The 23834-nt window shown below is 34.3% G+C and overlaps 2 protein-coding genes across 2 annotated transcripts in view; one reads left to right on the forward strand and one right to left on the reverse strand.

Moving 5' to 3' along the window:
* Sema5c (Semaphorin 5c) overlaps nucleotides 1-22319 on the forward strand; it is a 459820-nt gene extending 437501 nt beyond the window's left edge. The window contains exons 5-20 of the mRNA XM_085957163.1: nucleotides 5815-6022; nucleotides 8911-9065; nucleotides 10053-10206; nucleotides 11864-12063; nucleotides 12403-12561; nucleotides 13092-13371; nucleotides 13667-13874; nucleotides 14128-14289; nucleotides 15038-15241; nucleotides 15624-15857; nucleotides 16699-16772; nucleotides 17358-17583; nucleotides 18051-18197; nucleotides 18708-18866; nucleotides 19580-19833; nucleotides 21008-22319. Of these exons, the coding sequence (XP_085813289.1) occupies nucleotides 5815-6022; nucleotides 8911-9065; nucleotides 10053-10206; nucleotides 11864-12063; nucleotides 12403-12561; nucleotides 13092-13371; nucleotides 13667-13874; nucleotides 14128-14289; nucleotides 15038-15241; nucleotides 15624-15857; nucleotides 16699-16772; nucleotides 17358-17583; nucleotides 18051-18197; nucleotides 18708-18866; nucleotides 19580-19833; nucleotides 21008-21235 (3052 nt within the window). The 3' untranslated portion in view covers nucleotides 21236-22319. The remainder of the gene's footprint in view (nucleotides 1-5814; nucleotides 6023-8910; nucleotides 9066-10052; nucleotides 10207-11863; nucleotides 12064-12402; nucleotides 12562-13091; nucleotides 13372-13666; nucleotides 13875-14127; nucleotides 14290-15037; nucleotides 15242-15623; nucleotides 15858-16698; nucleotides 16773-17357; nucleotides 17584-18050; nucleotides 18198-18707; nucleotides 18867-19579; nucleotides 19834-21007) is intronic.
* Nucleotides 1-23834, reverse strand: part of LOC147065534 (uncharacterized) — a 43824-nt gene that overhangs the window by 1411 nt on the left and 18579 nt on the right. The gene's annotated exons all lie outside the window — the stretch shown is intronic.

Genomic DNA, 23834 nt, shown 5'->3' on the forward strand with positions numbered 1-23834 from the left:
ACAAATATACATAAAAAAATTCATAAAAATCGGTCGAGCCATTTCGGAGGAGTACGACCACAAACATCGTGACACGAGATTTTTATATATATAGAGAAGACATTTTCAAAAAAATAAAAGAAATTTTTTTCTGGATAGAGATACCCTAATCACCTAGCGGTATGAAATATACTTGTTGACCTATTCTCATGCCTAACAAATATACATAAAAAAAATCATAAAAATCGGTCGAGCCATTTCGGAGGAGTACGACCACAAACATCGTGACACGAGATTTTTATATATATAGAGATTATTGAATTTTAGAAAACACTACACCTACCGACCACGTTGAATTTTGTAAGTATGCATTTTTAAATTTAGAATACCTAGGTACCTATAGCCTCAATTACATTGAGCTTCTTTACGAGCTGTTTATTGGCGAATTTAAAAGCGGGCGATTCAACTACTGCGATTTGATGATTAAGCCTCAATTACATTGAGCTTCTTTACGAGCTGTTTATTGGCGAATTTAAAAGCGGGCGATTCAGCTACTGCGATTTGATGATTACACACAAAACTTTCCATTCGCTGAGAAGCCACAAGCCAGCGACTATTTTGACGGAACGTAGTTCGTTTTTTTACCGGGAGGTTGGTACTGCGCTCTACTGTGTAAAGTTGACCGGCTTTCAACCTTTCTCGGCAGAGTGTTTACAACCAGCTTATTAGCTTATTCGATGATTACACTGGGCGACTTTATAGGCAGAGTGTAAATTCGCCAATAAACAGCTCGTAAAGAAGCTCAATGTAATTGAGGTTTATATGGAAATCCGCATTTAAACAATCTGGAGGAAGAATTGGTTCCAAATTCGAATTTCTCTAATAGATGAAAAACTCATTGTTTATAATGTTTTCGAATGGAGATGACACGCGAAAAATAATAATTGAGATTATGCCAATTCAACATAACAATTAGAAATTTCGTTGTCTATTAATTGCCAACAGCCCGGCGAAGTTTTTATTTTATTTTACAATTCGCTGTGAAACCGAAAACAATACCGCGCGCATCGGACTTTATTGATCTAATAATTATAATATCAGTCATGACACTGTACTTCTGTACTCTTGGCTCAAGCTGTCGATGCATTTCAACTTGCGAAGCTGAGTTTTCCACATTGGTCGGTGTAATTAGTCATTCCGATAATAACACAAATTCAAAATAATTTACAACATTTGGCTTCTCCCGATACGGATAGCTTGCATAAAAGTAATTTAAGCTCACAATTTTACAAAAACCGGTCCAAAAGCTTTCGACTCATTAAGCTCGATAGTCTCGCGAGGTAATGAATTCAAAATAATCTCTTATGCAGTCAGTGACTTCAATGCTACCTCCTTTTATAGAAGCGGCCCTGAAAACCTGAACTGTTTCTTCATATCTTGTAATATGCCGAATGAAACATTATAACAGTCATTCAATCTGAATATCGGAAAGTGACTTAAGTACTTTTGTACTCTCACAAAGCAAGAATGTAATCAATTTAAATAAATTGCATACATGCAATTGACAAATCGTACGATTTATTAACCGCCGCACTATTATGCAAATGATGTCGTACTGTCAATCAAAATAATTGACTCGAATTATTTATGTTTTTTTAATACTATTACCGGCATGATATTGCATTAACGTTATGAGGAATCAATGATTTAATGGGAACATTATTAAGTTGGGGAATTAGGGCCTGATGCATAGAAGGTCGACGTAAAACTAACTATTAACGAACTGTATAATTAATAATATATATATTATATACTTAACATTTTTAGCAAAACAATCAATAATATGGCAACGTCGCTTTCTCCTTACATAAGCTATATTTTTTATACGTACAGTGGTAAAAGTATGAAAATTGCACAATATAAATAGAATAATTAATTGTAAATTAACAGTTACTATTAAAAACTATAAATTATTGAATGGTTGCTTTATCCACCGGTTAATCGGTATTGATGAATCGCGGATACAAGTATCCCTACTATTCTGACAATATAATATCAATTATATGTATAATACTAAAAACACACCAGGTGGCAATGCCACCTGTCATCATTCTTACACTCAATGCATTAAATGTGTTCAGTAGGCAGAGAGAGATTGTGTGCATTTTGATTTTTTTTATCTTAATCCAAATATGCCAGAACAAATTGCCACACATTATATGATATTTAGGTAGGTAATAGAAAGCATTGATTACTTACTGCCTAAATGAAGCGCCTAGTTTCAAACCCCCCTAAAACGGTTTTTTAAAATTTTTGAGTTAGATATGTATTTAGATGGATATTTTTGTTACCTATCTATATTATGATGGCCAAAGATTGAACTTTAAAAAACGCCAAAAACCATCAATACAAAAATAGGGTAAATTTCAAAACCCGCTAAAAAGGTTGGGTGTTGTTTTCAAATACCCCTAAAATGTAAGCCCAAAATATTCTTTAAATGTAACGATTTAAAAAATAAATACATAAAGTTCACAGATTTAATAGATATGAGTTTTTTCTCATTTTTCTCAAAACTACCTAAAATCATTTTTCTCAGAACTACCTGAAATCGTTTTACGGGCTTTTGAAACTAGGCGCTTCAAATGTGTATTGCTATTCTTATTATTTGTTATAATCGAATACCTACGTCCAACAGACATTATTGTCCATTGGAGAAAGGACATTCTGAATCGAATCATGAAATAAAGGGACGGGAACAACTCAATATTCACTCTGTATGTTATATGTAACGCTGCTCGTCGCGGTTGTCGCTTTCTTCTCCGCTTCGTGTGACCGGGTTCATAAAACTTTACCTGTTATATCGACGCGATTATACGCGTTATCATTATTATTCAGTCATTTCATTTGATTTACGTTCCCAAGCCTCGGCTAAGAATGCAGCTCGCATGGGCGTTTGATTTAAATTTCAACTTGTTAGGGCGCATTCGCCGCACATAAAGTGCATACGCAAAGTGCATATTATCGTGTAAAACTTGGCCGCGGGCGGGACTGCCTGCGATCACCTCTCGGACGGGACGACAGATCTCCCGATCAACCTTGCCGAATGAAAAACACCCTGTCAATTCTTTAAGTATCAGTGTAAATACTATCTGACACTTCATCGTCGTCGGGGAAAATCCAAGTGACTACGTATACTAGGATGAAGCCATTTCTACCCCTGGATAAACTGTCAACACAGTTTGTATTTTTCGATGCACCTATACTAATATCATCACTTAATTTCAATATAGCGAAGGCTTAGTTAGCCCAAGGTTTATTGAAATTTATATAAACCGCTCGTAAACATCATAATATCATTATATGTTCTTCATAATAATTAATAAGTCGTGCAAAATATTATTGTGATTAAAATGCTATGATGTTATTAATATTATTTATATACGTTTTGTATGAAATAGCACTTTTAACGGCCGTTAATACCGGATGTGTTAATTAGATTAGAACCGCTGGAGCTGTCATTTTATTTTGACATTATCGATAGACCTTGTCCGAAGCACGAGTTCAAATTTTGAGTGAAACATGGGTACCAACCTCTTTGATAGATAACTAGTTTGCTCACAATACGTAACACATTATGATTAACTCGAGAATCTGAGTATCTCGGAAATAATATAATAAAGTGCTATTGGGTGTTATTGAGTTATGTAGTTGGAATAGTCCTGTTGAGAAGACATTGTTTCGCCCAAATACAGGTATAAGTATTTTTTTTTCAATATAAAATATGTTTATCTCTAAATATTCACCACATATAAAGTAGGTATTTTAAAACACGCCTTTCACTTACATTGTTTGCTTTGTCAAGTATGAGTACAGAAATTTATATTTGAGTCTATAATATGTAATGTTACAATCACAGAACAGATTAATAAATAGAAATCTAAAAGTCATCTCCATGGACCAAAGTTCTGAAGCAGGGTAGTTTATGGCCTGACCGCCATAAACCGAAGTAAAAAACCGCGTCGACTGTTCCCAAACGTGACTGACTAAAATACATATTATTATTAATTAATATGTTTTTTAACACGCGTTTAAGTTTATCCCATCTTTTTCCACACTGGAGATATTTAGCATGTTATATCACATCCAGTATGGTAAGCCAGTTTCCATTAGTTTTGTGTTCCCTGATTATATTATTATTGCCAATGCCTATTTCTTTTAATAATACAAAAAGTTCGTATAAATCTGAAAATGGAATATTTAAAAAAGAGAACTAGTTATTGTTATTTGTTTTTAAGCACAAGCAATTTGTTTAATATATAATTCAAACAAAGCATTACTAACTAGCTAACTAGCACATCATGAAAATCATACACATAGTTCTAGGCACAATGCGAAGGGATTAACTGGACGTACCTACTATGCATTTCCAAGAAACTTTCGCATATATTTTGCGAATATTTATAGTGTATACTGATGGATTATTAGATAGTATTAATATCAGTTAATTTATACGTTTTGAATAAGGCAACATATTATCATAAATATCTTCTACTATATATCCATGTATTTCGTAATAATATTAAATTAAATTACATATTGATTTTTGGTTTTAAATGGTATATTCCGAGTGCTTAATCTAACCGCTAATGTATCGCATTCACTTAATTAGAAAATATTACACCTCCGTATTACTTGTTAAAGTCATAAACAAATCAAGTAAATTAATGGGCCCGCCATTGTTATTCTATTGCAATAAATTAACACAATATTCCTTTGAAAATATCAGTATTTCAAGCCGAAACAACACGAAATTATTAAAATACAAGTTGTGTTAGGATTTTATTTCATAAATAAATCATAATATAATCCCAAAAGACCTTGTCCTACTTATAAATAACTAGCTGAGCCGGTATCTATTATTCATGTTCTTTACAACTTTCTGATTTTCATAAATTGAATAATAATAAAATGTTACGTATCATCCACCACTAGGTGAAAGCATCTCCAAACCAGTGATGTCCCGTGGGGGTAAGCAGATTGTGTGTCGCTTGGGGGCGGCAGTTACTCGAAGGGTGGCAAATCGAGGAGAATCATTTGGTATATATCTATAGAAATAGCTCCCTAAACTCAGTAATAACGAAAACAAAAAGTATTAATTAATACAACAGGTTAAGGATTGTATTTTTTGTCAGGTTCGCGATGTCTAGTTTACTTCCTTCGACGTCCTTGGTGACCAGAAACAACACGTGCAGATACCCATATTTTCTTAGTATGTATCCATACAACACGTTTATTAGATATTGGAGTCGTGAAAGGATGATAAAAAATACTGTATTAAAAATGGGGGGGTATTTTGACGCTGACTAGTGGCGGCATTTTGTCTAGGGTCGTCATTGCTCCAAACTGGTTCCATTCATTTCGGTTTGTAGCTTTGCAGAACTTAACTATTTCGTCGATTTAGCGACTTCTAGATCTTAGATGTTATATACCTTTTGGGTACGACTAGACGAGTAAGTCTGTCTTGCGATTGGTTCTCATTCGAACAGTGTCCTATATACCTATTCCGTTTTTTGTATTTATACGTTATGCCAACCATGCACCTCTCCATAATAATTTTATTATGTTGTGCTACTGTAAATTTCACATGCATTTGTGGTTACGAAAAGTACCTACCTACACACATCTCCAAAATGAAATATTACGTCTCTCTCGGGGTGAAATAGTCCCAATGTGACTGTGGAAAATAACAGTTTCACGATTCAATATAAATTTAAGAGGCAAAAGATAAATTACATTATACCTAACTAATTGTTTTATTTGTTTATTTATTTTCAGAGATAGCCTATATCGTCTCTCGTTGGGAAACCTCGAGCAACTGGAGAAGGCGCCTTGGCTCGCGCCATTAGACAAGGTTTCCTTGTGCCAGGACAAGGGTCAGTCGGAGGAAGCCTGTCACAACTACATCAAAGTGCTGCTGACGGATGGACAGAGGCTCTTTACTTGTGGAACCAACGCCTTTTCGCCACAATGTTCATGGAGGAAGGCAAGTGATTTTGATACACGACTAAAACATTATTTAATTATAAATACTAACTTCGATAAATCTAGAGTGACGATTACCCGCCAAAAATACCACCACTCTTTCGGTATATCTTACTGCTCAACGAGAGCAACTACGAGAAGTTAGTGGTGGTTTAATAATAATGCTTTTTTTCTATTATCTCAAAGAATGTAAATTATTTCGGTATCCGTATAAAATCCAGACCATGAGAACACGATTGATATGTCAAGAAGCACTTTTGAAAAATTGAACTTCTTCTGCAATCGAGACATAGCTTTGGACACTCGATGGGGGGCGATCACGCACTATATCATATTCGTACTGGTCTACGGACGTTAAAGGAACTGGCAATAAGAATAGTGGAGGCTTTCGAGATGCAGCTGTATCGTTGTACCATGAAAATATCCTAAGCTTATCACACTACCAATGAGGATGTTTTAAGATGTTTCAATGAGACAAGAGATGTTATAACTACTATCAAGCGCAAAGAAAACTGTATATACTACGGCCATATTTTCCGCAATTAAAAGTATGATTTAGTCCAACTCATGCAGGGAAAATGAAGAGTACCAGAAGCGTAGATAGAAGTGGAGATAAGTTACTCAATATCCAAGGCATTGGGGATCTGATACGACCAGCCCAGGATATTGAAAGTCGATCGCCAATATATATAAGACCACACCAAAACTCAAAGATTATCTCAATGTGACCATATCAATATGGGTCAACACATCTATTATATACACAAGACTGCTTTCGGCCGATACGGCAGTTATCTAGGGTAGGTTTGTATCGAAGTATTATTACAACAATATTTATTATATTATTGTAACAATTACAATAAGTTAGCCATCTAAACTAAACGGTCAAAACTGTCTATCACGCTCTAAAATTTACCACAACCAAAAAAGGTGCTGTTAAAACATAGCACTTTTTGTAATTGTTACACTAAGTGCTAATACTTCGATACAAACCTACCTTAGATAGCTGCCGTAGCGGCCGAAAGCAATCTTGAGTATAGAATAGATGCGCTGATGAGGGTTTTATAAAGTTTTATCTTAGAAACTAGTTTTGATCTGAAGTGTCATACGTGAAGTATAATTATTCTTCTACTGACTTCTTGTCTGATATCGTTTTGAGGACTAATGGTGATCTCAAATATATAAATTCGAATTCGTAGCCGTTGAGGATGAGCGATGTGTGAAGCTTTGTCAAAGTGACTGCCTACATCCTACATCAAATATAGTGAGAACAAGAGACGCATAATTATTTATCGTATCTTCCCATAATACGATTAGATTTTTTTTAGATAAACCCATATCAAATATGTAACAATCGGCATTTAACTAGTAGGTTAACTTACCTACAGTAATAATTTATCGTTAAACTCTATTTGAATGTCGATCATATTGTTGTAAGCACGTTTTTAAACGTTCCTCGCCGTAAAAGCACCGTTGTGTGTGTCTAATTCATTATGAACACCTTCGGAAGATGGATGCCGCCTCCTTTCTGTCACGGAGGCCCTTTATCAGCCGTTTCTGAACAATAGCATAATATGTACTTGAAACTATTCGTATTTGTCTGAAAGTTGCACAAAAACTCGATGTTATTTTTTGCCTACTTTTAAAAATAGAATAATATAATGGTTTTTAGGTTGGCGGCCTGGAATTTCAATTTCAGTATGATGTTGACGTTTCTGATTTTTTTGAATCCACGCGGCCTTTTCTAGAAAAGAAAATGTTACGCCAAAAGATTTTAGATTAAAGAAATCACGTTTTTTCACCTTAAAATAGTATTTAAAATTGAAATAATGTTATGTGAGATTATTTTCCGATTTAAACGTACCTACCTGTGAATGATTACTCATCCTTTCTTGCAAGATTTATAATATTGTGTCTCTGTTAACCACCTAGAATCGAAAAAATCGGAAGCATCAGAAGTTGTTTGTTCACTCAATCTAATCTGACATTGCTTTCCATGCCATTGAAAATGCAAATTAATTAGGAGGCCAATAACCTATTCAATCAAATCGATATATTCCGCTTGCGTGATATGAGTTTAGGTGCACGATGTTTTATGAATTCTTAATATATGGTATATTTAGCTCATTCGGTGTAAGTTGTAATTATTTATACATGGGTACTCAATATATTATTTTAATAACACTTAATTTTACAAAATATAATATACCTATATTGCTTTACTGTTTTCATTAGTTTTAGTAACTTTTCTTTATGATATACTTATATACATGTAATGTTGTGAATGTCTTAAACATCTGATGTATGATAATAGCAGTATGATAATTATCGTAAAATTTAACGAGGTTGTCGCGCGACATGTTGCCAGTGTGGACCCGGCATAATGTTCTCACAATATGTAAATTAAATGAATTGGGTCAAGTTGTACATATATGAACGAATGCATTGTTTATAATATTAACTAAATTCTTTTGAATAATTAATGATTGCTAAATAAATAAATGTGTTTTGTAAAACCCCAGTCCCGGACCGTTTTTCTGAGATATAAGCTGTGAGCAGCGCTCAAAATTTAAAATTTTACGAACCGGAGCGCTCAACAATTTTCCGAATGTTTTTTATAAAAAAATAAGTGTGTTCGATTTATTGTTATATGATATAAATTATCTAGCACAGATGGTCAAATAATTTTTTTAACGAGACGGAGCGATAATTTTGGGGACTTCATGAACGGGAACGGCGCTCCGGTGCGCTCCGATTATTTCGAGCCCTGGCTGTGTGAGATGATAATTTTCAAAACTGAATGATGCGACTGAGTGACTCAGGTGGCGAGTGGACTTTTGGGTGGAAATTTCAAACTGCTAAAAATAATATTTATTACCTCTTTTACAGCTTGACAATGTGAATACAGTTGTGGAATGGATCCGAGGAGTTGCTAAATGTCCGCATAATCCGAATGCCAACATCACAGCTTTAATGACAATGTCCGGCCAATACTACGTAGGATCGCCAACTGATTTTTCAGGATCGGATCCTGCAATTTACAGGTTAAAAAGATAATATACGTTCTAGAAATTAAGCATGAATAACTTTTAACAGTCTACTCACAGTTAATGCAGGAATCTCTCGACTTGTCCGACTACGGAAGTTTGTATTGGCTCACTTTTGCAGGCTTTTCTCTACACAGGCCAATGAAATGTAAACATTTCATGTTACTTTATGCCTATTCCAAACCATGGTACATCTCTTCAGCTTTCCGTGCCATATTCATTAACGGATTAAAGGTTTTTTGTATTACAAGCAATGTTTAAGTTCTATTGTCTCAAAAAGTAGATCAACGGTACCCATGTTGTTTTTACATATCTATGTGGAAACCGTCCATGAGGAATCTATTAATGAAGGTTTCAGATCGATAGCATAATTAGTCATTAACAAAAAAAATGTTATTTGGATGCTGAACATCGTATGGAGACTCTATGCTTGGACCACCCCCAAATTTTTATTAGAATATATTGTCACCGCATTAACATCTGTATAACGAATTTTAAATAGTATGGGAAGTAAGCGAAAATACTTTTTGAGCAGGACAAAATAATGTTGCCGATTTTAGCTTATCTTTTTATATTACATTATAAATAGAGTGGATTTTATTTTAATACCACAACAGGCGATGAGACCCAATGACAGTAGTGTAGGGAAACAGTTATGTAAGTAGTAGAAATGAAACAATCAAACATTGAGGCTTTGAGATAATCACATGTTATGTAAATATATTGTGACCTCACTGTGAATTGAACCCAGAGCCCCTCACCCCCGGATGAAAGGACATGAAAGTCTACGAGGGCCGCATTGATGTAATGTAATGCATTATATTACAATCAACATAGTTGTTTTTAAAATACTAATCATAGTGTAAACTGTAAATTAACCACAATATATTGATCTTAAGCAAATTCATCCACAGACTTTCTTCAACAATTATAAATTATCAAAAATAAATAACAATTAAATTTATTCGTCCTGTTTTATTACAGAGATCTTGGATTGCCTTCGGAGGGCAGTCTCAGAACGAATCAATACAACTCAAAATGGCTGAACGAGCCGCAGTTTGTGGGATCATTTGAGAATGACCAATTTGTGTTCTTTGTGTTCCGGGAAGCAGCCGTGGAATACATCAACTGTGGAAAGGTAAAAAACATGTTATAAGCATTATTATAAGCTTTTAATATTCGAATATTTATTGGAAAGAGCTTTCACAGTTTTGTGAATAATTCCGAAGCGTAAAATCTTTATTGTCTTCAATGACCTACAACTTTGAATCACAGATGGTGTTGCAATCAACATGCAAGCCCACTCTCTGGCAGGTATATTGATTGCCAGCTTAAAATAATATTCTCATCATTATTTTGCATGATGTTGAATGATTATCCCGGCACGCACTTTCTTGTCTAATAAATAAAAGCTGTTATTAATAATAGAAATCCCATTCTCACACAGTGCTTGCTCAATGCATGAGTTTATTTTTGCTTTAAATAAATATTTGCTCCTCCATTTTGTTGACCTGTCATATCGCACTGCCATCTATGGCATGTTGACAATACTCTACTAAGCTATGTGGGATGAGTGAATGTTTTATTTGATCGGTGTTTATGTGCTATAAACATTATATCATGAGACTGCTTTGTAGTTGGACAGAGTTATAGGTTCATTTTGAACATTTCCACTCGTGTGGGTGCACTTCTAATGAGAAAATATTGCAATGGATACTGTAGAAATAAATTAGCCTTCTATGGCGTCCATTAAATCTTTACCTACATAATACGACCTTTGTGATTCGTACATAGATAACTTCTGTTTAGCATTGAGCCCAGGAAATAGGTAATATTAATCGAATAGGTTTTGTTATACTCTACATATTGTTACCATTCAGGCAAACATCATTATCAGCAAAAACATAGTTTTGAGAATTAATCATAATTGAAGTGTGAAAATTTGGCCATGTTTGCCTTTTGATCAGGTTCAGAATTTTGTCCCATATAGTGAGTGTGACCTTGGACAATATAAAGAGCATTTTTTTCTGAATCCATTGGCATATTTAACTCAAAAGTGGCATTTCTGCTAAGAATGATTATAGGTATTATCATCGAGTCTAACCCCGTAATAAAAGGCATCTCAAACATTTTCTAATGATGACACGTTCAATACAATAATTCATTAAGTTACACTTAACCACTACATTTTAACCATTTAAAAAAAAATATTACGTGACAATGTAGTCTGCAAATTGTAATGCACCACACTGCATTATCCTATCCCCCAACATATATGTTAAATAATCAGCCGGGTGTCGATCCATGGCTGGATAAAGGCCTCTTCTAATTCCTTCTATTCTTCTCAGTCTCCATTTTTTTGCTAAGTACCACGTTCATCTGCCAAACTTGGGTTTGTCTACCCAGCAGTTTTTAGTACAGCCTTATGGTTGTTTAAAACCCCTTGGGTACCACTGTATGACTGTATTTGTCCGACGGTTATCCACTCACCAATTAATGTGTCTGGCCCCCATAATTTTATATAGCACACTAATGCTCGCAGTATTGAATCATTTATTGACTGGGCCACATAATCTTAGTGACTATTTTCAAGTATAATCAAATATTTTGTGACACGCCGGTGTGATCTAGACATCTTCATGGACAAAAACTTTATCCACTGTTAGTTTGGACTTTATAAATAAATTATCTGATGAATGACAAAATAAAACGTCGGCTGCACTCTGTCATACATTATTCTTTGTATATAGTTTTATAGCATTGTTGTGTGTTAAATTTGTTGTATTTATTTTCAGCGCGTGTATTCCCGTATTGCCCGTGTTTGCAAGAATGACGGAGGCGGGAAACTCATGCTGCGTGACAATTGGACAACATTTGTCAAGGCTCGACTGAATTGTTCCGTGCCCGGAGAATATCCTTTCTACTATGATGAGGTACATGGAATCGATTACCTTCCCGACAAAGGATTGCTATATGCCACATTTACCACACCAAGGTAATTTTTTAAATTCAATTTACAAGATGAAAATTTATCATACTATTATATTTTAAGCTGTCTTCAATCATTGGATACTGCAACTCACTATTATAGATCGGTTACCTACCTCAAGGAAATGTTTCCACTGTCTCATTCTCCATTATCACTGTGTTTTTTTCTTGCAATTTGTTTTAAGCACCTTCTTGGTTTGTTACGCATGAATGTTTCATTACATTCACATTCATCCGGTAGTAAGATCATTTACTTCATAATCATACCTTTCCGCTATGCACCATTTTCATTGATAGTATACAATATTCATAATAAAATTTATGTATCGGTTATTTCTTTTAACAGTAATAGCATTGCGGGATCAGCGATTTGTGTATTCAACATGTCATCAATAGAAGAAGCTTTCCGAGGACCTTTCAAGCATCAGAATAATCCTGGAAGTACTTGGGAGAGTCATCATGCCAATCATCAACAACATACGCATTGCAAAACAACAGGAACCAGGTTTGTACCTATTATTGAATTGACCCAACATTACTTGAACCTTTAAATTATAATCTTTGAGAACTATCAAGGCTGCCTATATACAGACCGTGGCACTGATTGCAAGTTACGATGGTAGTGCTAATTATTGAATATCTTGGAATGTAATGATTGATTATTCGACGCTGCCAGTTGAAAGTCGGATCTTGACTCCAAACTGAAGGCATATTATGTAAAACAAAGTATTGGTAAAGAGAGTAGAAGGACTATCAATGAAAGGATGTTGCATTAATAATTTATTCAGAATGTGCAATGCATCGAATGAAAGTTACATTAGACTTGATATGCTCAAAGAAAAGTGTTTATTTTTGTCTACCTACTGAGCTCCAGGCAAACTCTATAAATACTTGACCATACTTTTGTGGCTAATTTGACAAAGGGCAACAGGGTTCCCTACACTGTATTTGAGTAACATGCCATTTATCAAATTTGTTCCTGATTAATATTTTTAATTTAGCAATTTAATATAGATTTAAAAATGAAATTCACAGAACACAAGTCACCGATTCTTCAAAATACCAATTGATGGACTACGCAATCCAAGCCAGCAGCGCACAGCCCCTGCACACTACTAACCTGGAAAGGTACAATCACCTGACCTCGGCCATCATCGCATCGGTGCATGTACTCTTTGTGGCCACCGACACAGGATATGTGAAGAAGATAACCATTTTACCAGGAAGTGAAACGGCATGCGTTTTCGAAATCTGGAAACCAGAAATCAACAACATCATATCACCCATCAAGACTATGCATTATTTGAAGGAAACGGTAAGTAAAATGTTTTTAGTCCAAATAGATATACTTACGTAAGCGAACAATGAACATGTACAAAAATATTTATATTTAGGACTTTAAAATCTTCCAGCTACAACTAATAAATGCCTCATACCCACATATGACAATTCCCAAAAGGATTCTCTCAAAGTCTCAATAGAATTAGTCAGTACAATAATTCTTTTTGACTTAATATTAAATGTACATGCTACTGCAACTAATATAGAAGGTGATTGTTGCCTAATAACCTAATAATGGCCATTAATTTAGATTTTTATTTAACTTTCAGGACTCGGTATACATTGGAACAGAGTTGGCAGTAATCAGGGTGCCAGCAAGTAGGTGCGGACGACACGTGTCAGGCACCAGCTGCCTGGGCGCGCATGATCCCCTCTGCGGGTGGGACGAACGCAAGCAAGTCTGTACCTCTCCACCGGCAGAAAGCAGAACCCACTGGAAGCAAGGGCCGGCGGCTTGCCCTAATAATAAAACTCCATGTAAGTTTGAGTGATTTTATACTTCAATTAAGCATTTTTTATAACACAATATTAATGAAAAAAAACTAAAGAGTATTCTAGATTCCTTCTTTATCAGCGCAAACTCTTCCCTACATATTATTAAGTACACTTGTGTAAATTTTATTTGTAGACTAGTGTATTCTTTTTCATGTTGTTCTTTTCTCATGGGGATTGGTCACCATCGCTGTTAATTGCTACATTGTCTCTAACTTATGATTATGATTATTCTCAGTGGATGGAGGATGGTCGAGCTGGTCCGAGTGGGAGCCGTGTCTTCAAAAGAATGACAACTTCAATGATCATGCGAGAGGAGAAGAATCTCAGGATAAATGTCAATGTCAAACTCGTCAGTGCAATAACCCTGCACCAAGAAATGGAGGAAAACCATGTCAAGGTAATATTATTAGTCATTAAAGCGTGATTTTTGTTGTAATATATCTATATAATATATCGTATCTAAGTTGACAAATTAGCAGTGGTTCTTTATACTAACTTTTTTATAATTGACATTATGTTGAAATAATTTTATATCATCAGCAAATTATTCTAAATGAAGTCTATAAATTCATGTGATTTCATATAGAATATTATGAGAAAGTAATAAAATTATCAATAAAGATTTCAAAGATTACCCAAATGGGATATTACTTAATACTGTCACTGTTAAAAACGGATGACAACTACTTACAGACTTATCCCACTAAGAATTGATAATATCGTCGGTGTTTTGTAAAAAGGGCGAATTAACCAAAATGCTACTTTACAGGAGGAGGATTTTTAACTTTTGACATTTGTTTGTTTTTTACCTGTGGATGATTATAAATATCTAACAAGTTTATAATAAAGCTTAAAAAGAATACTTTCATTATAATAGGTATTATTATATAATATTTTAAAAGGCCTAATATATCACATTTGCTTTTTATTTCGTAATTTTAATTAATTTAATTTTAGTCGATTATCGTTTTTAAGTACTTTCCTGTGGAGATAAAAATTCGCCATTTTTACACAACAAAGCTAGTGGGGTACATATTGTATTTTCATTAAAATCTCGATTTCGCCAAAATGGTTGATTCGCCCTTTTTACAAAACACCGACGATATATGGTTTCAAGATTTAACCATGTATGAAAAATCTTTCAGGACTGTCGGTGAGCGTTACCAATTGCACTGTGCACGGCGGTTGGACGGAATGGTCGAGCTGGTCTGTTTGCAGTACGTCGTGCGGCGTCGCTTACAAATTTCGAATGAGAACTTGCGGAGCCCCACATCCTGCCCACGGAGGCAGACTCTGTGTCGGCCTTGATCGTACCGAAATATACTGCACACAGAATCCCCCTTGTCCAGGTAAACAAAATTTTGGTGGTAATAAGTATATCTTCTTCGCGCTTATAAGATTAATCTGATGTAGCAAGTGCTTGTGGAATGTAAACATAATACAATAGATGCAAAAGTCTTCCAGTTTTATGCTAAAAATATAAAGTCGTGAAAAGTGGTCTTGATCCAATAATTCAGAAATCAGTATACAAAGAACGATTGTTTATTATCGAAAACATTGATACAAGCAGTACATGAGTTCCATACAGACAATAAAAAAAACACGAAAAAAAAGAGCCAGCTTTTTGCCATCGACTTGGACGGAGATGACAGCAGGGATATCAAATCATATATATGATTTAAGATAACTTCAAATGATCAATGTATTAAAAATGTCTTTTCTTCCATGCAGAGCCAATCCGGCCACTAGGCGAAGGGGGCTGGTCAACATGGAGTGCGTGGAGCGAGTGTTCAGCTCCTTGTGGAGGTGGCGCAAGGTGGCGGCAACGCAAGTGTGACTCCCCTCCTCCTGATCCCGGTGCGCCACCATGCCCAGGCTGTTCTACCGAAGCAGAGCCGTGCAACCGCCAGCCTTGTGAAGGGAAGCGAGTTTCGCAATGGACTCCCTGGCTGGCCATGCCTTCTAGTAAGAAAATTTTTAATTTTTCCAAACATGACCTAATATTGTGATATTGCATAATATTATATAATTACTTATTTTAATATCTAATTTTATATCCTGCATACTGCAAAATACCTTAGTATGCAAAGTACCTACACACTACCCACCATTATATTAAAATTATATATTCATAGTAAGTGTTTTATTATAATCTATTCACCGGCTTCAATTGATAAAGTATCCGCTTATGAAGTCATGAATTGCGGGTTTAAATCCTACTGGCAATGGCAAAAAAATAGTATAGTGACAGGTACTGTAATTTATCCATGTATGTTTAAAGAAAACGGTTTCTCATGTCGGTTCAACCCTCAGTTAGACTTGATGGCCATTGTCTTATGATGAGCGAGAATGTGTCTCTCACCAAGGCTAGACCATAATGGATTAAATCAGTATAGGAATCATGCACATTGTAGTGCATGAACGTTAGTTACGTCATAGTATACATTCATTCATATAGAGTGAAAATGTGATGGGCGGTGGAGGAAAAAGCAAGTCTATCTACAAAAGATTGTTAGGGCTTCCAATTTCTTTTATAACTTTAGATATCACTTGGTATTCACCATATTATTTGTATTTATATTGTTTCTACGACGTGTGTTTTGGTTACGTGGTGAGTGAAACATGTATACCAAATGATAACCCGTTTTAGAAATTACCACATTGTATATTTTCACATTTGAGATTTACAATTTCTAGGTTACTAGGTTAGTTTTTATTGTATATCTAAGAATTTGTCCTATATAAGTAAATAGTCCCAAAGAATTGTTTGTAATTATTATTAATGGTGTTTTTTTTATTCTTGCAGATAAAACTGATGTAGGATACGTTGAAAAAAGATTCAAGTTTTCATGCAGAGCACAGAACTCGGAATCAATCAGGGTAAAAACCAATAACATTATTTTCCTTTTGTTTATTATGTACAGTCTATATCGCTTAATTGGGACACATTATCTGGAATATGACATTTTATCCCAATTAAATAACTGTCTCAATTAAACGAATTCCATATAAAATTATATAATGAATATTTTTCTTTCAAAAAAAAAATATTTTTTTTTGCCTCCTTATTTAGTCACAGGCACAAGTGGATCATCATCTTCTTCGTCTTTTTTTTGATGGTTTGATTTAATTACCAACTTCAACAACACTTGTATCGTCGCGGTCTTCATTTTCATCGTAAAATGGTAAATTGTTATCTATTGTCGAAGATTCTTGACAATTAACAATATAAGCTTGTAACATGTTCTCATTTTTCACATTCCTCTCGTAACGTAATATAATATATTGTGTGCTTAAATTTTCTGTCCCAATTAAGTGGAATGTTGTCTCATTTAAACAATGTAAATTACTGTTTAGATCTTTGGTTTGGTTTCCGTTCCTTGAGATTTGGCCGAAAAAAGTGGCTGCCCCAATTAAGCGGAACTGTCTGTATTTGTAAATACTTTACCATCTCATTGTTTTTAGATATTGATGACCACCAAAGAGGAAGAGCGTTATTGTCAAGGCGATGAATCGTGCAGCACAAATCCAAGTTCTGCATTAGCTGGCGGCTGGTCCAAGTGGGGTCAGTGGGACAAGTGCAGTGCTGAATGCGGAGGAGGCTATCAGACCTCCACTAGGACTTGCCTGAGAACACACTGCGAGGGAAGTTCTAAGATGCAGAGAGCTTGTAACACATATTCATGCATTGGTAAGCACTACAATATTAATGTATGTATCTAACAGTGGCGAAAGGTTTTCAGTCAAAGTTAAAATACAAAATAGACAACGTTGAAGTACATGATAATTAATAATTTAGTTTTTATATACCTATCTGATATTAATTATTGAGTTAATTAATTAAGCCACAATACCTATGTAAAATAAATTGAAATTGAAAAATTGAAAAAAAAAAAAATTGAAGCCATTTTTCCGACATCACTTCCTTCTTTTTTAAAAATCGTCAACTATTTTTATAATAATTCGGCATTTGTAGCTTACATCCTTTGGACACAACGTATATTTAGTCGTGTAGAATGTAATTATCCAATAAATCCTATTTCAAAAAAACTAAGGATTACGTCCTTTTTCCTTTCTACGGTCGATAAACAATAATATATAGTACCTATATGCTTTAGGTAAAATCGCTGAAAAATAGATTGGCATGTTTGTTTTTAGATGGCTGGGGATGTTGGGGTGATTGGTCCCCGTGTTCTAGCACCTGTGGGACAGGTCGCACAGAAAGGAAGCGCACTTGTCTCGCCCCGGGAGGCTGTGATGGAGAAGACCACCAGGTTAAACACTGCGAAGAACCCGCATGCTTTTGTAAGTATACATTACAAAATTTCTAGTGATTGCAATCTTTTTCAGGATGATTTTATTTTACTGCAATGATAAAAAAAATTGATCCTGAAACAATTGGAAATAATTATGATTTGCTATAGTTTCCCCAACTTAAGTTGTCCGCTGAGTGAGGGCGCCACATGCTAACATTCGTCATATCATTCAATAGTTTTTATACTGTGATGAGCTTAGTTCTAAATTCGAACACCGGAATATCTTTAGTGCATAGCTAATTGTAGGAATTATCAATCTGATAATAACAATATTGACCCTGCTGAGCCAAATGGGCGTATGTGACAATTCACAACATTACATGAGCACAATAAATTATTAAAGTAAAAAAATTATTTGTTTCTAACCATCTGTATGTACCACTGTATAAATATCTTTCTCACCGTCTATTGTTATCCACAATTAATATACAAGTGATTTATTGTCCTATCTCGTGTTGGATTAATATTGATGTAATATCATTATTTTCTATTTATGCAGCTGTATTTGGTTGGAGTGAATGGTCACCGTGGTCAGACTGCAACCCGAGTAATGAACAAAGCCGTCACCGAATATGTCTCTTGAAGAATGGAGACTCAAATGGCTGCCACGGTCCGGAAGATGACACGAGGAAGTGCAATGACAGTGATATTGAAAATGGTGAGAGACTTTTACATATATAAACAACTTTTCCTTTACATCTAACATATTACATTTCGCAGTAGTGTGGCGTGTAGCATAAGCAGATTCAAGGGGAAGGTCGCCCCCTTGGATGAATTTAATTTTAAATACATAGTATGTATTCATGTTTCGCCATTGAAAAATTTTCTATAATTCTGCAATCTATCTACAAAGACGTTTTTAATTCAACTTAACCCTTTACACCAAAAATGCCACCTTTTGGCACAATTTTAATTAACATAACATACATTGAAATATACTCGCATAACGATCCATATTTCGTTTAGGAGTTTGGAGTCAATGGGTTTTAGTTGATCAAAGTAAATCTTTGCATCAAGCAGTATTTAATATTTATATCTTATTACTGCTAGATAATTACAATTCACCTTTTTTTGTGCATTATGTTTTCAAACTGAGTGGCCTGCCCTAAATCATTTTTTGGATCCGCTAGTACTGGCCAGTTCCTAGAATAAATGATTATTTACAATGTTTATTCAACATTATTATTGTCATATTACCAAGGCGACAAATGACATTGTGATCATTTTAGTGAATATTGATTAAATTATGTCATTAAATAGTAAATGGGATATTCCAACATCCTATGTACAGTGTCCTGTATGTTTTTGTAGGTAATAATAGAGAGGTTTAAGTTTACCATCTCATAGTATAATATTTGTTTTTTCTCTTAGATCTAAACGCCCTGCCCGGCAGCGGCCCTTCTGTGGTAATGGCAACATCACATTCATCGGCAATAGTAGGAGCATCGCTAGGTGTGGGTGGAGCAGTGGGGGTGGGCATTGCAGCTTTCCTTGCTGGAGCATTCCTTGCCCTCATCATCTCGGCTTTCATGAAAGGCCGCATGAGGAGACGATCTCCCAGGGTCCCCTCCAGCCCACACTACATGACACAGCAAAACAGCTATGTCAGCGTTCCACTTAAAGAGGTATTTGCATTATATATATTATATTATACATTGAGCTTCTACAATTGAAAAATGTCGATAATTAACCCAATGCTTATGGGCCCTTTTAATTAATTTTTTAATTAACGTGTTAATTTGTATTTGAAAAGCAATTAGCAAAAACACAATTTTGTGCGGCCCGTAAGCATTGGGTTAATAATATGTACTTGAATAATTTTCAAATTTAACATTTTGTTATTTTATATTACAGAAATATTATAATAAAAGAAAGGTCTATAATTATTAAGGATTGCTAATTTTTTAACTCGAATTTGGGATTAGTATGCTCGATTCCAATCCCTGGAATCTAGGATTAGCGAAATTGATCTTAAAATAATAACATGATAAAGTCATTAATGTTCAATTACATAGTTCATCGTTCTTACACTGAAAAAAAAAATGTTTCAAAACATGATAAAGTTACAACGTTTTTCCTGTTTCTGCAATTCTTTTTAGTGGGTTCAGCGTAAGATATAAGATAAGATGATCCAAGATGTCAAAAGTTAATAATATTTCTCAATACAAATTGATAATTTCTTTTTATTAATACTGTCACTTTCTTCAAGTTATCTTTGCTTATGCTATTTTCATAAAGACAAAAAATAATCCCGAATTCTTAGATCGAGAAATTGACCGGGATCCCAGTATCTGGGTTCTCGGAATTGCAATTACTAAACATATATTATACATTACAGTGGTATTCATTTAAAAACTTCTGCTGATCATCCTAATGCTCTTCATATTTAAATTGCAAAAATTTAAATCTACATACTCACATACTGTCATATAATGCTGAGAAACAAATTTATACAATGAAACATCATAAATTCACCAATAATTCAAAATTTTCTATAATTCGTTTTTTTGCAGTTACCAATAGGTACCACAAAATTATTCCTGCAGTTTGCGCAGATTATTTAGTTTTAATGCTTAGTGGTATTTCAATGAATAGTTATAGATAAAATAAGACAACTGTATGCATATACTGTAGAAAATAATGACAAATTAAGAATATCAGGATAACCAATAAAAAGGTGTCAATTTATTGATCAAATATAATTATTCTTCACATGAATTTGTTTGTAATCAACTGTCAGCAACGACTTTGTGAAGTATTTATTATCATACTAATATGTATTGTTTAATATTTTCTTAGGTGCCGAAAAAGCGACAGCCGTCATTCAACGGGTTGCGCACCTCAACCGGAGCACTGACACTCTCCAAAACAAACAATATCAACAGCGACAGAAATAACGGTACCCTCGGTACACCGAAACTGTACCCGAAGGCGATGGCGGGAGATTACGAATCAGCCACCATGAAGAGAAACAGCAACGGAACGTGCCGAAATAATCTGGATCTTGAACAAGAGAAGTTTTACTGATAGTCAGTGAAATAAGTGCATCAAGATTGAAAGAATCAATTGAAATAAACAATACAAATTCTTCAATTGAATGTGCACTATCTCCCTGTGATCTAAAATGGTGGAGTATTTTACAAGCAGCCAACTTAATAGGTTGTCGCAATTCCAAAATATTGTGGACTGGCAAGATTATCAAATGATTGTTTTTGCTTACGTAAATCAAGGGGATGATTTATGTTAGGACTGTTTTTAATTTATCTGTTTCATAAACTACATGTCATTTATTTGTGACTTGTTAGTCGTCTGACATTAAATGGTCTCCATTTTAAATGTCATTATGGCGGTGTCATCGCTGAATGCTTCCAAAAAGTGTCAACCTATTTTAATGCACTAATTTGTAAAATATTGTATATATTATAATATTATTGACAGCATGAACCATGCATAGGTAGTCCTTAATTTAATAATGAGTTCATTTATTGCTCACGATTTCAAAATAAAACCATTTACAATTATTATGACATGATTCTATGTATGTAATTCGTTTTTCTTTTTATAATGTCGAAAATATTCTCTATGAATATTCTCTTTGAATAGATGATAAATAAAACTATACTAGATGTTTTTATTGACAAATAATAATCAATCAAGTGAGTTTTGAAAAACAATAATATTCTCTATATACTGTCTGACTTTTATATCAAGTCTTTTACATCACGGCTCTGCGTGTACTGACACAGTTACATAACGTGGTTTTTGTGCGCTGTTACTATTACGTCGCTCTTTGCGTGTTGAGTTATTATAGCTGATTCGCTATCTCTGGCACTATTGAAAGGAATTCTTTTCTGTTTCTCCTCTTCACATTACTTTTACATTCGAAATAATGCTTATCATCTGCTTCCACAAAGGTTTAGGCATTTTAATGTTAATAAAACTCCGCACAATATCGAACACACACTGAATTATGGACGCGGGGAATGTAGTAGTGGACAATGTAAATGCGGGGATCTTCAGTTTCAGAAACGACCATAGTGACGTAGAAGACTTGATATAAAAGTTGCACTGTAGTTATTATCGCAGCTAACGAATTAATAATAATATTATGAAAATTTTATTTAATTTTATAGAGTAATAAAAATATTGTATGTAGTAATGTGTAAATAAAAATATTAAATAAACTTCCGGGACGATAGCTTTCAAAGACAGACTATATAACTGTATACATAAATCGTAATAGTTTTAGTATATTTTGCATGTGTTGTTAAACAAACTAATTCTAATTTTATAACAAGATTAATTAATTGAAGAGCTGTATAGAAGAGGGGCATTTTGCTTTAATAGTGCTACTGTCCGACAACAAGATCTCGTCGATAACCGGAAGTCGCTGTAGTCGACTAAACAGGAGGGGATTGTTAGTTCACAGTTTTTACACGTGAACAAGAAGTTCTTGTTCGAAAGTAGAAATTAAATTTTCGATATTTACTATGTAAAGAAAGCAATCATTTCAACCTGATGAGTACATATTTTTTTCAAAATTGTTTAAACACCCCCTCTACCAGTTTCTCAATTATGTAATATGTTACTTTTATTGTAATGTAATTTCATGACGGTTTTTTAAATTATTTCTTTATGAACGATCCCAGTAAAGTAACAGTACCTACTACTCATTTCATGAGAAGTTTTTTTCGACCTGTTAGTTAAGTTTTCAGTATTCTGTTGTTATACAGTTATTTTATGCTGTAATTACATGAGCAAGACTCTACGAGTCACGCTGATCGTCGTGAGCAGTAGTCAACCTAAAATACCAATAATAATGATTCAAGTTACAATTCGATTTTACCGACGCTTGTTTACATCAGTTCATAAAATATGTTGTGTTGCTATTGAAGATTGTATTTGGTCAAGTAACAAATTGCTGATTGCATTTACTAGCTTATTATTGGTATTGTTTATGCAGTGAGGTGTTCAGTGATTAGTATGGAGCGGATTTCAGTCAATAAGATTTTATATCGCTATTGTGAAGGTGAGTCCAAACCAAATGTGAACTGTACAATTTTTGACGTCTCCATTAGCACAATGAAAAAATCGGTCGGCCATCATTATAAAAGCAAATGTCAACCTGACAACATTGACATTAGCAGAGTGTGCTGTGTGCGCGATACTATGCAGAACTTCACACCTTCAAAGCAATCTGTCACACCAAACGTCAAGTCAAATCGGGCTAAAATATAATGGTTTCTATTTTACTCATGACTCAATGAAAAGATTCAAAATAATATTTCTCGATTAGGCCAGACGGTCGATGTGGGTCATTGAGTCTGCTCGTGTCCTTTGGGTATTCCTTTAAAGAAAATATTGTGTGTACTGTATATAACTTTGAATTCTAAGCCAGTTATCTTATATTAAATTTATAATATGTATTGTGAATAATACAATATTAATCATAAACTAATTGCAAAAGTTGTATGTTACAAATCACCACCGAAGTTAGATGTATTATAAAAATAACAAATGCTTTAATAATTGAATTGTCACATTAAAATTAATTCAAGTTTATACTGGAGTCATTCATTATTTTTATTTGATATTCAGGATATTGAAATACATAATTCATAATGAA

Source organism: Rhyacophila brunnea, unplaced genomic scaffold (assembly GCF_057557595.1).
Source record: "Rhyacophila brunnea isolate RB1 unplaced genomic scaffold, BYU_Rbru_1.0 scaffold_6, whole genome shotgun sequence".
Taxonomy (NCBI): domain Eukaryota; kingdom Metazoa; phylum Arthropoda; class Insecta; order Trichoptera; family Rhyacophilidae; genus Rhyacophila; species Rhyacophila brunnea.